This window comes from Culex quinquefasciatus, chromosome 2, assembly GCF_015732765.1.
Source record: "Culex quinquefasciatus strain JHB chromosome 2, VPISU_Cqui_1.0_pri_paternal, whole genome shotgun sequence".
Lineage (NCBI taxonomy): Eukaryota > Metazoa > Arthropoda > Insecta > Diptera > Culicidae > Culex > Culex quinquefasciatus.
The window spans coordinates 1,020,580-1,033,643 of NC_051862.1; the positions used below are offsets into that span (position 1 = coordinate 1,020,580).

General features: G+C 40.6%; 1 protein-coding gene across 1 annotated transcript; it reads right to left on the reverse strand.

Annotated features, from left to right (window-relative positions):
• Positions 1–3,393: 3,393 nt before the first annotated feature.
• LOC6037205 (protein phosphatase Slingshot) lies at positions 3,394–12,730 on the reverse strand. Its single transcript, XM_038255747.1, has 7 exons — positions 11,392–12,730; positions 6,620–7,269; positions 6,156–6,272; positions 5,332–5,628; positions 5,114–5,267; positions 4,306–4,653; positions 3,394–4,233 (listed from the first exon to the last, which is right to left on the reverse strand). The coding sequence occupies exons 2-7, from the start codon at positions 6,638–6,640 to the stop codon at positions 3,767–3,769; spliced, it is 1,404 nt and encodes a 467-aa protein (XP_038111675.1). The 5' UTR covers positions 6,641–7,269; positions 11,392–12,730; the 3' UTR covers positions 3,394–3,766.
• Between the last annotated feature and the right edge of the window lie 334 nt (positions 12,731–13,064).

Below are 13,064 nucleotides of genomic sequence, written 5' to 3' on the forward strand. Positions count from 1 at the left end.
CCATCCTTTCTGCAACCGCCACACTCACACCAACAACGCTCATGTGTGTGTGTGAACGGAAAACTCACTCGCGAGAGTGAGCGACGAACGTCAAATTTATGCGCATGCATTTTCCTGTCGCCGCCGCCACCACCACCAAACAAGCGGTGAGTGCGCCCAACAACTCTCCCACATTTTCCTCCTGACGGCACTCACGCGCCGCCTACTACACGTGGCCACGCTGGTATTGGTGTGGCCGGTGGGCGCCTGGAGGGTGATTTATGCGAAGGGTTGTAATGTCAAAATTTTGATAGGACGGAAAGGATGATTCATACACCGCCTTGTTTGTTGGGGGGCCTGTCACGGTTTGTGTCCGGAGTCAAATGGGTGCTTGCTGGCTTGCTTGCATGAGGTTTTGTTGTCGTCGTTTGTGTTTGGTCAGGCTGAATGATTGATGCGGATGTGTGATCTGTTTTGTTGAAACATTTGCCGTCGTAGTTTGTTGTTCCGTTCTGACCACTTTAATTAGAACATACATGTAAGAGCACATGCACACACCAGATGTGATCTGTCCAGCAGTGTGGTAATTAGTCATCAGGATGTCGATGACAAAGATATTGGTAGAGTGTTCTACATATTTCATGCAATCAAATTTAGTAGGTTTATTGAATGTTGGATTAGTTCGCAAATCGCAATGACAATCACTGATTGTTGATTTATGTGCATTCAAATCAAATCATCATTCAGTATTCATTCTGATGAAATTTCGATTGCGAATAAAAAAAGTGACCACAAATTGTTCTGCACATTCTCTTTCAAGAGCATTTTCATAACATTACTAGAAGTCCCAAAAATCACTTTTAGGCTGAATCCCTCTAAAAAAAGTTGAGGAAGGGCTAAACGGGTTTTCTCCAAAAAATGTAGGGAACATTTGTTCAGTACGCTTATCTTACAAATACAACGATTCTCCATGGTTCAAAACATCCTAGATAAATAAACAATACATTTTACCACTTAAAAAAAATCAATAAAACGCAAATTTTCTGTTATTGTTTAATTCTTGTTATTATTGAAATATTTAAATGCGACTGAAGCGTAGAGCAGAAAAAATGCTATTATTTAGTTTCTGCCTACTTGTTTGAAAGTATCATTCTTAACCCTTCAATGCCGCCCTTTCAATTGTGTCTCCGGGTTTTATAGAATTTCAGAATTATACGAATATCACCAACGTTTCGTGACATATGTGTGCTATTTTCTTACACGTCTTATCTTTTTACAACAGATGTGTCACAAGATGACACACATGTGGTGATTTGTTGAGTATAGAAAAGCGCTCTTTTATTAAGTAACGCAAAAAAATTGACACCACCCCCACCCTCCCCATAAAATGATCACGTGGTTTATTAATGCTGTGCCGTAACACGGACTTAAACACTCCCCCCCCCCCACCCCCCCTCCAAACTGCGATACGTAATAAAAGAACGCTCCCTAATAGTGATACAGGGCAAAACGAACACAAGAAGGGGTTTTTTTTTAAATTGAATACAATTTTAAGAAAAAGGCGAACTTCAATAATGAAACAATCCAATAGAATTATACTCAAACAAGGGCGTCCAAATTTCCCGGGGTTTGAATTTCCCGGGAAGCGGGAAAAATATTTTTGAAATCCCGGAAAATTTTTGAAACAGTCTTAAAATCTATATTTTCATTATATTTGTTATGATTTTCAAGCATAAAATCATAGAATTAGCTTAATCATATTAATTGGTGATAATCTACACTTCAATTTAAACAAGGACGGCAGTTTTAAATAGCTTAAATGAAATTAAATTAAGTTTTTTGTTTTTTTGTTGTGCTTATTAAATGAACTACAATGTGATTCAAATTAAATAAAGTTATATAAATATATTTCTTTTTAATATGACATGATTAGAAAAGCTTGAAAAATTTCTTTGAAAATATCTTTAAAAAATCAAAAGGCGAAAGCAAATCAAAAGACACCAGTCAATGTAAAATTTGAATTTCATGTTTCATATAATAAAAATGTATGCAACAAATAATTATTTTTCAGTACGAGTCGTACATTTATCGAATAGATCTGGATTACATTTTCAAAATGTCTTATGTACATAGGAAACTCTTGTTGTTTTGTTTTGAAACAGTAATCAAAAAATACGACAAGTGCTGGGAACAACAAGTTTTACAACAAGTTGCTTACAACATTTTTTTCAATCCCGAATAAACGCCTTTTGTATGCAAACATCCATGTGTTCAATTAATACACCGTTAAAATTTAAAAAAAAACTTTTTGATACTAGTGCTGAAAAGTTCAACCTTCACCAAAAAAACTTTGGCAAAAACATATTCTACAAAATATCTTTAATATATTATACTACTAGGAAAAAACAGAAATAGATTTTAGAGCAATAGTAAAAAAATCGGTGTTCTGTGAAATTGTTTTGATCTGTTCCTGTTTTTACCAAAGTCATTCAAAACATCATGTAAAAAAATGACTTAATAGCTGTCTTAATTCGTTTCATTTGTCCTGATTGTGGGGCCAGCGTTTGATGAAAAATAATTTGATTTGATTTTTTTTTTCGAAATTTCAATTTATAAATATACGTAGATATCTCAATCTTTTAAAAATATGTAAATTCAGATTGGAAATATTTATAGCGCCTAGCTTTTTGCAGATCGGTAAACTAAAATTTCAACAGTTTTCCCTACACCTGATTAATTTCAATAAAAAAACTATTATCGATTATGAGATATTCAACTGTTAATCTATTTCGACAACCAAATCTGATTTTCCAGACCAAAAATTGTTTTTTTTTTATTTCGGGAATTCCCGGGACAAATTATTAAAATATCCCGGGATTCGGGAATTCCCGGTTTTGAGAAAATCCCGGGAATTCCCGGGATGGACGCACTAACTCAAACCATGGGAATTTTTAAACAGCAAAAAAATATATTGCATATCTTACTGATTATTTTAGAATCACGGATTTGATGTTTGTTGTTAAGAGTAGATCTCGAGCAATATATAATAAAAAATATACTCCAAATCAAATAGCTGTCAGTGGTTTAGGTGTAATTAATATTAAAGGACTACCCCCTTCAAAATTATGTTGAAAGCAAACTAGTAAAAATGCGGCTTTTGGATAGTTTTCTACAATATAAATAAACCACAGCTTGCACAACTTTTTTTTTCTTGTACAAGCCAATATAATATGTTTTTCTTTATTTTTGAACTTTGTTTTGTTTTTCATATAAAATAAAACTTTACAAAACTACTCAATATAGTGTGGATTCGCTTCGTCTCCATTATTATCAAATTATTCCAACTGATTTGTAGCATTTTGCCGTCATTTTTTGTTTGTTTCTATCCAAACCAACATCACGTTTGCAGAAAACTTTTTTTTTTCTCTCTCTCTTTCATTTTATAGTGCCAACATTAGCTTGCAAGTTGCAGGTTCCGAACAAAGCGCACAAGTCACACTTTCATTTATCTAATAAATGTTTTATTTTGTTTAGTTTTGGTTTTAAATGCTTTCCGTTTCTCTGATGCGTCACTAGCTGACACGTGTTTGTGTACGTGTGTGTGCTTACAGTTTTGTGATTTTGTGCTTGCGATATGGTAAATATAGAGCTAATTTATTTTATTTCAGTTTTCCAGTGTGTGTTTGCGACAAAACATGCTGACATTTTGATTTTTGCAATTTAATTTTTCGGCTTGTTTTTATTATTTGCTAGCAGCAGCGTAGGTTTTGCTATCATTAGTTGCTTGTCATTTTTGCCTGGTTGTGGCTTTTTTGTTGTCGGCCAACTTCGATGGCGTTGACGGCGATGACGATGATGATGGGGGCGCCTTGGCGGGTGATTTGGTGCTGGTGGCGTTGGCGTTTGAGGGAGCGGGAGGAGTGACCCCACTCGGTGGCCTCGAGGGCGCAGTGGAAGAGGAGGAGGAGGAGGAGGAGGTGTTTGATTTGCCAGCGTTCTTGGCGGGCGAGGCAGGTGGTGTTCCGGAGGTTTGATGTACCAGGGTCCGGGTTGAGGCCGACCGTTTTGGGGATGCCTTCGGGGACGATTCCGGCGTGGACCGAGGCGAGGACCTGAGACTGACGCGACGAGCGACTCCGGGGGACGTGGCACTTCCGGAGGGATTATTGGTGCCAAGATAGATGGCTGAGCCGGTATTTTTGGCACTGCCGGCCAAGTCGACCCGGGAGCCGTGGAGGGATGGTGGGGCTGAACCTGCGTGGAGACCAAAAGTGATTAGATTTGGAAACTAACAATTGCTTGAATGAGTATTTTTGAAAGACTTACCCGTATACGAGTACAGCCCGGCTGGACTGCTGCGAGGTCTGAAGGTACTGACGATGCTGGCACTGCGCCGCAACTCGGTCAGTTCGCCCATGTCGATTTCTGCGGCGTATTCTCCGGCGGCCCGCGGGTTGTTCCGCTGGGCCGCGTTTTCTCCGCCGTTACCACCACCACCGGTGAGGGCCTTGGAGCACCGCGGTGAGGTCGGACAGGACTGGGCCGCTCCGCTGCTCCGGACCGACAGGTGGGACGAACTCGATGGTGACGTGGACAGGTTGTTGTATTGCTTTTTCGGTGAGGCCGTCGTGCTGGCCTTTCGGCGAAGGCCACGTGACTCCGAGCGGCAGATTCCTAGTAGTAGGCACTAACTGTTTCAGTTTTTGCGACCCCAACTTTCAATTTCATTTTCAGAGGTACTAGGATAAATGAAAGCTAATACACATGAGATGGTGCTAAGTGATTGCATGAATTCTTCATGGGACTCTTTATTACATTTGAGCGTGTGATCAAGCCTTTGAGGGTGAAAATGGCGTTTGAGTATTTTGGAGAAGGTAGCAGTGGTATGAATCTATAATGAACGGAGCTGTAAAAGTGAGAAAAGTAAGAGAAAAAAGAAGACAAATGGAGCGATGAAAGATAAGCCGAAAATCACAGCTTGCAAAACAATCAATTTGGCTGTTTGGCTGAATGAAATATTTACACATTGAAGGAATGTTGTGAGAACTAGGTATATACAGTAAGCACGATGGGAGGTCGTTTGGTTCGTGTGTTTGTACATTGATGGTTGGTGAACAGCAAACCCCAACCTCACCTGTTGGACAATCCTTGCCAAACTTGCACTGGCCCTCGCAGACACCCTTATTCTCTAACAAGACTTCATATTGGTCTAAAGCTACAAAACATTGCTCTCTATCATTAGATTCCAAAGCTAAGCTGGGAAAGCGTTCTTTGAGGCGTTTTCGTTCCTGAAATGAGCAAAAATAAAACATGTAATTTTCCTTCGAAACCAACATCCCTAGGCCACCTTACTTCCAACAATTTGCTGTTCTCGAACTCCTGCAGCTGGTTCTGGAAGCCCAGGTTCGGGTTGGCGATGGCGCGCCCCGTCCGCACCACCTTGAGCGCCTCCTTCCAGGTGAGGGGCGTGACGGACATGATGTAGGCCACCGCCACCGTCACCGAGCGGGACATTCCGGCCAGGCAGTGAATCAGCACGCAGCCGCCCTTGAGCCGGGCCGCGTGGATAAAGTCGTTGCACACGGAAAAGTACTGCGACAGGTTCTGGTCGGGCGTGTCGGCGGCCATCACGCACAGGTAGTGCTTGTCCTGGGAATGATTGAGGAATTGCATTTTCATGAAAAACCATGCGTCTCCACTTTCCAGCTATTGAAAGGATATGTGATGGAGCCGCATGGTTCCCCATCGTCACTTTTTAGTTTGACTTTGACCAACCAACGGGGTACAAACTAAAAAAGTGTCAAACGAAAAAGTGACCAACCACCGGGGGTTGAGTGTACTTTCATATAAGCTGTATAACATTTCTTCTTTAAAGAAGCCAACATTTTGTCTTTTTTCAATCAGTTTTTAGAGTGTTATGAAATCGCCGTGAAATTCAGATGATTTGTGATAGGCATGCCGTGAAATTGGAAAAAATTGCCGGCAAAAATTATTAGCCCCAATTATCAGATATGGATTATCAGGGCATCAACTCTGAAAACTTGACTGCTTTTATTTTGCGATCTATTCTTAAGAAAGATAAAATTATTATCAAAGGGTGTAAAACAAGTAAAGTTGCTCAGCTTCTTTCTCTACTTTTTTCCAATCTCAAAATTTAATTGGCTATGTCAACTCACCGGGTGAAACCGCCTCGGGCTGTCATGGATCGAGACGATGTGCGTGATTTGGTAGCGTTCCAACTGTTGATAGTCCTTCGAGTCCCGGTAGTTGCCCACGTACAGCCCCGGCATCACCTGCACAGCTCGCCACAAGACAAGAACAACGAAAGCACGAAAAACAGAAAAATTAGTTTACGTTCAACCACGGTGTACGGACAGCTTTGTGCCAGCGCCATCATATCGGTCTTCAATTCAATTAGTGGGTTTGCTCGTTGAATCGGAAAATTCTCGAGAAGCGTTTCCGAAGGGTCTATTTGATTCGGTTTTTAGAGCCCGACGGATCGGCACTCGAGGGTTGAAAGCCTCAATTATCATATCGTTTGCAAACCAGCACCGAATTGAATCTCTCTAGAGGATAGCTTCAATAGTTAGGAAAAAAATCCAACCCACTCATCCTTGACAAGCAATAACGAGTTCATTACCTTGTTCATTCCATTACCCATGGTTGATGGTCGTCCTTTGTGTTATCTGCTACTGCTATGTTTCTAGTGTGTTTTTTTTTGTTCTGCTTCTGCTTCTATCTTTCTACTCTCGATATCACAGATGGGAAGCGATGGCACCCGAACGTGTGATGATTATGTATGCTTCTTTCCAATTTTGCCTTCCCGAGGCATCCAACAAACGCGTAAACACGAACAAACATCAACAGCATCAACATCAACAACAATGACAACAACAATAACAACAACTTGCATTATTATTGTACACGAGCAGCCCGCAGAGGATGTGTCTGGGAACAAACATGATGCTGGCTCCTCCGGTTGTGCTGGTGTCTCGCACCCCACTCCGTCCTTGGGCAGCTTCCGGCGACGACCACGATTGCGATGACGCTGCTGGTGACAGCCTCTTCTCCGCTATTGCTCATTTATTCTGCCACTTGTGCCTTCGCCGACCCCGCGACCTCGAACGTGTTTAGTTCTTTCTTCTATTGATTTTGATTAATATAAAGTCGTTGACTCAAATGCTTTTATTGTTTTTCACTTCCGCCAATCACTGCCTTTTGTTGAGCTGGCGTCGATGAACAGTAGCACAAGGAAAGCGGAAGTGATGAAGATTTCTGATTTCATCCGATCTAAATTTAGCCACAGACAAAGAAAGAGAAAAAAATAACAAGAAAGAAAATCCCATATAACATGATAGTGCTTCTTCCATCAATCCTTGGATATTGGTTCAGTCATGCTGTCGGATTGTCGCCATAAATACTGCTCGACGGTAGCTCGACAGCACGGACAAAGATTTAATCTAAGTAGACATTGCGCTGTAAACAGACCGCGCGGCGCCAGTATTGGCGGCACGCGTGGTGTAGTAGGCTGCCTGATTGTATGCGGGTAACCAAAGTTTAAACAGTAAATTTCGATGTAAACCAACCACTAATTTTACTTGAGTCAATTTACGCAAACAATGTCACTTGAAATGACTCTCTCTGGTCGGCGTTTTGCTAGGATACACAGCTAAAAAAGTAGTAATCCAGCTGAGTGTAAAAGGCCTGGGTGCAAAATAAATATTGCTTATGTAATTTTACACCCTGAAATATGTAGCCCATCGGTATGGGAAACATACTTGATCGAAATGTCAAGCCCATATATGCGTTTATCCTTCCGGCTTTATATCGGTCTGATGGCCGAGTGGGCTAAGGCGCCAGTCCTTACTGTTGGTGCTGGGTTTGAATCCCGTCGGTTGCAACTTTTTTTTTGTGCTTGCGAAAATTGTACATGCAGTGTGTAATATTAAGTGTTTATTTTGACGAAGGTGATGTGCATGCTTTTGCATGCGATTTTACCATCGGATTTTTGCTGTGTAGGACATGTCCAAGCAATCTCTCCATTTGATAGCATCTGTCCGTCGTAATCGTTTGATGGACCATGCAATGTTAACGGTATGTCTTGCTTATTTGATCAGCTTCTCGTTGCCTTCTATGTGAGTGTAGTTACAGTACATACGTGTAAGCTTCCAATCGTATAGCACGGGACGCTTTAGTTATAAAATACAGTTAATTCTCTTGTTCTTCAAACAACCTTTAATGAGTTTTATTGTTCAATCAGGAACATACATTTTAGCATGTCAAAAACCTCAATTCATATTATTTGTGGAATTTTACCGTCAAAACGTCGTGACTGTGCTATAGGTAATTATAAAAAATTTAAATCGCAAACAAACCGGAAACCCCTCACCAAAATTTTAAACAGTTTTGTGAATTTCTTTGGGATACGAGGTCGATTTCTTACGGTATGAGCTCATAGTTCGTACAAAGCAAAAAAAATCTTTTTTGCCCAACACATACAACTTCACATGGTTCGGACTTAGGGCAGTGCTCAATACGGAGACTTTTGACTTTTGACGATTTTAGTAATTGATTTTTGTATTTTTTTAGAAGAGTTGCTCTATCCTGCATTTTTCGTGAGTCTTTTTGTAACATCTTTGGCATTTTTAACGACATTTTTAACGAGAAAAAATCGGGGAGCGGACTTGGCTGACTGGTTACGGTGTTCGCTTTGTAAGCGAATGGTCCTGGGTTCGAGTCCCATCTGCTCCCAACGAGAAAGTATAGGAAATATAAATCTTGAAACTCTGAACATGAACGAAAAATCAAAGTCGCTCGAGGCACGGTTTGATCCCCGGATTGGTAAGCAAAAATGCTAACCACTAGGCCATCGCGACTTGGTGAGCTATGACTGGAATTAGAAATACTGTTACTATCAACTATATACGCGCTGGGCCTTGTCCATTTGACAAGGGTTCGGAAGTTCTAAATAACGTTTGAATCCGATTGGTCCAAACGTTCTTCAGGGCGGGGCTTGTCGATAAAGCTGAAGTACCTCGCGCTCGGCTAGCCAGCGTAGAAATGGGCCACCGAAGCTCGGCAGAGCTAACACCTCCCAAATGCCTATGCGAGTTATTTGCATGTATAGAATGTAAGATATGAAAATACATGGAAACAACTCAATTTGTAAGAAGCGACCGCGTGGTCCCGTTTGGTTGGTTGCACACACACACACACACACACACACACACACACACACACACACACACACACATTTTTAACGAGAAAAAAATCGTATTTAAAATTTGACTTTTAAACTTAAAAATCAAAAATCTCATAAAAGTGGCTTGTATTTTTCTTTCAGTGTATTTTTTTTCGAAAATCCCGACAAATTTCCTACAAGTTTGTCTCTGACCGCTTTTTGATACGAAGCAACGGTTTCGAGATACAGCGATATTTAAATTACGAAATGCAATTAAAACAGTCACGCCCTCCTCAAATGTCATTATCGAGTGAAACTGGCTCGATATACTCAAAAATGACTAACATAAGTGTGGGATAACATATCTACAAAGTTTCATTGAAATCGGAGAGAGTCCGGTACAATCGTTTCCTTATTTGACATGGAATTGCTATTCAATTAATACGCCAATTTTGTTCAAAAAAAATATGGAACTGCACAGTGGAGCTCAACCCCTGCTAATCCCATGAAAATAATTACGGAAAATACTCTTAAATCTGGACCAAAAAGTCGAAGATTTTTCAATTTTCCAAGCAGTTAAAAATTCAAACAGTTCGATTGATGATAGTCACATCAATTTTGCCTCTTTGCCTTTTTTATTCTGAATCCTGACAAATAGTTTGGTGATGTTGATGGTGATGGTAAACCATGTAAAATAATCCATTTTGTACAATTTTTATCAAAAATTTGAAAATATTTTCAGGTACAAATCATGCAAAATGAACGCTTTCTGGCCTCTTCGATGGATCACCACCATTCATTCATTACATCACCGATAACTATTTTTAAAATTACTTTTTTTAAATTACTTTTTAAATTTGAATGAAAATAGTAAAAATACATTTAACACCAGTCCAAATGTTTTGCAATCATAAGTTTTCAAAAAATCGGAAAAAAGCTTTTTGCTATACTCTACATTTGAATTTCACTTAAGGGTACACAGCAACCAAGAAATTTGTTGTCTTCTTAATACAAAATTGATATTACGGGCTTTTATCGGTAGTTAATACAAAATTGTTGAACTTACGGACCGAATCCTGAACTTATTTTATTATAAAAATTAAAAAAAAAATGCTGTAAATCTCTATGGAAATTGTAGCGAAAAATTAAATCGATAGTTGAATAAAATTTGAGTTAAGGAGGTATAAGACTATGACAAACAAACAAACAAACAAACAAACAAACTCGCTTTTATGGGTTGAGTCCCATCGGGCTTTACATTTTTCAGGGGGTTCCTTGGCCAAAATAATTAGAACTGTATTTTTTGTTTGGCCATTATAGTGACCTATACCTAGGGTGGTCCCAAAAGTGGCAATTTTCGACAATTTTCGCAAAAACCACACAATCTTAACTCCGCGCCATTTTAACCGATTTCAGCTGTCTGGACGCAAATGAAAGGCGATTGGTCAGATAAAAAAGTCCAGCCTAACATTTGAAAAGATCGTATGATACTTTAAAATGCCGTTTTTTCGGTGTCTGGACCAATAGCCTATTTTTGCAAAAAAAAAAATCGACTCTTTGGACAATGTTACGTAACATACTCAAAAATGGGAGGATGATCTGAGATATGATTTTTTTTAAATAAAAACTATTTTTTTCGGCGTGCTGCTCGCAAAACGGGAAAATGACACAAACAAGAAAACAACATCTTTTTTCACTTAAACTATCATAACTTTAAAATTTTTAGCAATGGCCTATACTTTTTTGTGTACCTAAAGTTGCGTTCTTCAATTACGAAAATGTTAGTGACATTGGTTGTCTCTTTCAGAAATATTCTGAATATTCTGACGGGTTGAGTACTATTATCAAAGTTGGAATCGAATTTAAAAAAATCTCTAAGGCCCCAAAGTGAAGTAGAAAAAAAGCTTCTTCACAACGTTCTGTCAAACGCCATCGTTGGCGTTTGTTGAACAAATAATAACCTAGGTATTTTTCGTATCATAGCAAAACCTGATTATTGGTTTGACAAACATGCAAGCCAATTTTAAACAAGAGCCGTGAAAAGTTTTCACCTGCGTTATCCATAACAAATCATATGTCCGATCAGAAATTTCAATTAGAAAACCCCAAACATCCGACAGCATTGAACTGATGAAACCATAAAAGAAAACAAACCATCAAACAAAATATTGGATATCAACATTTCCTGTTTAATAAACCCCCCCTCCTCCAGTGTGACATGCTGTGCTTACCGATCCAAACGGGTGCGGTCCCGATGAAAAACACCAAAAAGCAGAACAATAACAACCCGTCGCCTCCTGCGTTCAGTAATTTGCATTTATCTTTTCGACCTCCTCCCCCTGTTGAAGCTTTTACTGATGTTTCCTGTGAGACAACCCCACGCCGCCGCCGACGCCGCCTACTACTCCGATGACGATGACGATTGTGAGGACGCTTGCTACAACAAGCTGTCAGCTGTCGGGCCCCAATCACAGAGACACAAGTACATACACACTGCTAGTGGTCGCCCCCCAGCGCCGACACCCGCCTACTACTGCTACTTGCTCTTCTGTTTCTGTTCCGGCGCTCAGGGGCTCTCCTCCAGCAGCTTCAGCTTTGGCTGGTGATCGGTTATATAATCACACTTTGCCTTGCAAAAGAGCCAGCGACGACGACGACAACAACAACAAGCACACGGACAAGGTCCTGGCTTTCGCTTTCTCGTGTGCTCTTGTTTATTTGGAAGTCCTTCCCCCTGGTCAGCCCTTTTACCCCGCCGCCAACTCAGATTGGTAATCGATCTCTCGAGCCAACCCAGCGAACAGAGCTTATCACTTTGTAGGAGGAGGACCCTCCCACCTTTGCTGCTGTTTAGCTGTTTAGTTCTGGTTATAGTTTGCTGACTTTGGGAGCAAAGGCCAACTGACGCACATCCACCGGAGCAGATAAGTCACGATTCACCCACCGTAATCGTCTCGTTCGCTGGTTCGTGTTCATGCAAAGCAAATTTTATCACTTTGCACCACACATTCTCATGCTCTGCTTCCCTTTCCGCAGGATCCTTTCTTCCACCCTCTAATGAATGTGGCCACAATTATGTTTGCAAAAATTACCACAAAAGCTCTGCGTTTTTTGTTCAGAGTATGAAAAAGTATTTCCTCTGGGAAGCCAAAAAATGTTCGTATCACAATTGATTGATTTCGCATTCGAACTTTCTTCTAATCAAACTGGGATATCACATTGATAGCGCGTGGCGTGGCAACTTGAAGCGAAAAAAAACACTACTAGCACACGGAGAAATTTGCTCAAAAATTGCAACTTTTTACACTTAGAAGCTGGTTAGAAAACTAAAACACTTATTCTTCAGTCAACTTTGTAGAAAAAGGAGTAGTTTGCTTGTTAGAAAAAGGGTGTATGAATGTGTGTGTGTGTGTGAATTTGGTTTCCTTTTTCCTAGCTTGTGGTTGGTGCGAATCGGTTTTTCTTCTATTATTGCAGCAGCAGTTTTGTTTCAGTTCAGTCAGTGAGAATGGAGCGGAGAAGACTGAACGCAAGTCTGGGTCTGGGTCTGAACCTGGGAGCACCTCGTGCGAACGGTCGTCGTCGGAAAAATTGCCGCTTTTCCTTTATTTTTCCACGAAGCGAAGCCAGGCTCGACCACGTTGTTGGTCCTTGTCGGAGAGAGCACACAGAAAGAGTGAGAGTGAGAGCAAAGTTGCTCTTCGCGCTACGAGGTAAACGTAGCAGGCCGGTTACCTCTCGAAGCCGGAGCCGAAGAGCTTGTCGGAGAGGAGAACGCAGGTTGCTGTGATGGTTGGAAAATCGCGTCTCCATTGGAAACTGCTGCACCGCGCTCTTGAGCTGAGAGCTCAGCTGCAATCTGTTGGTCGGCTAGTATCATAGCTAGCGGTGGGTCGAAATTAGT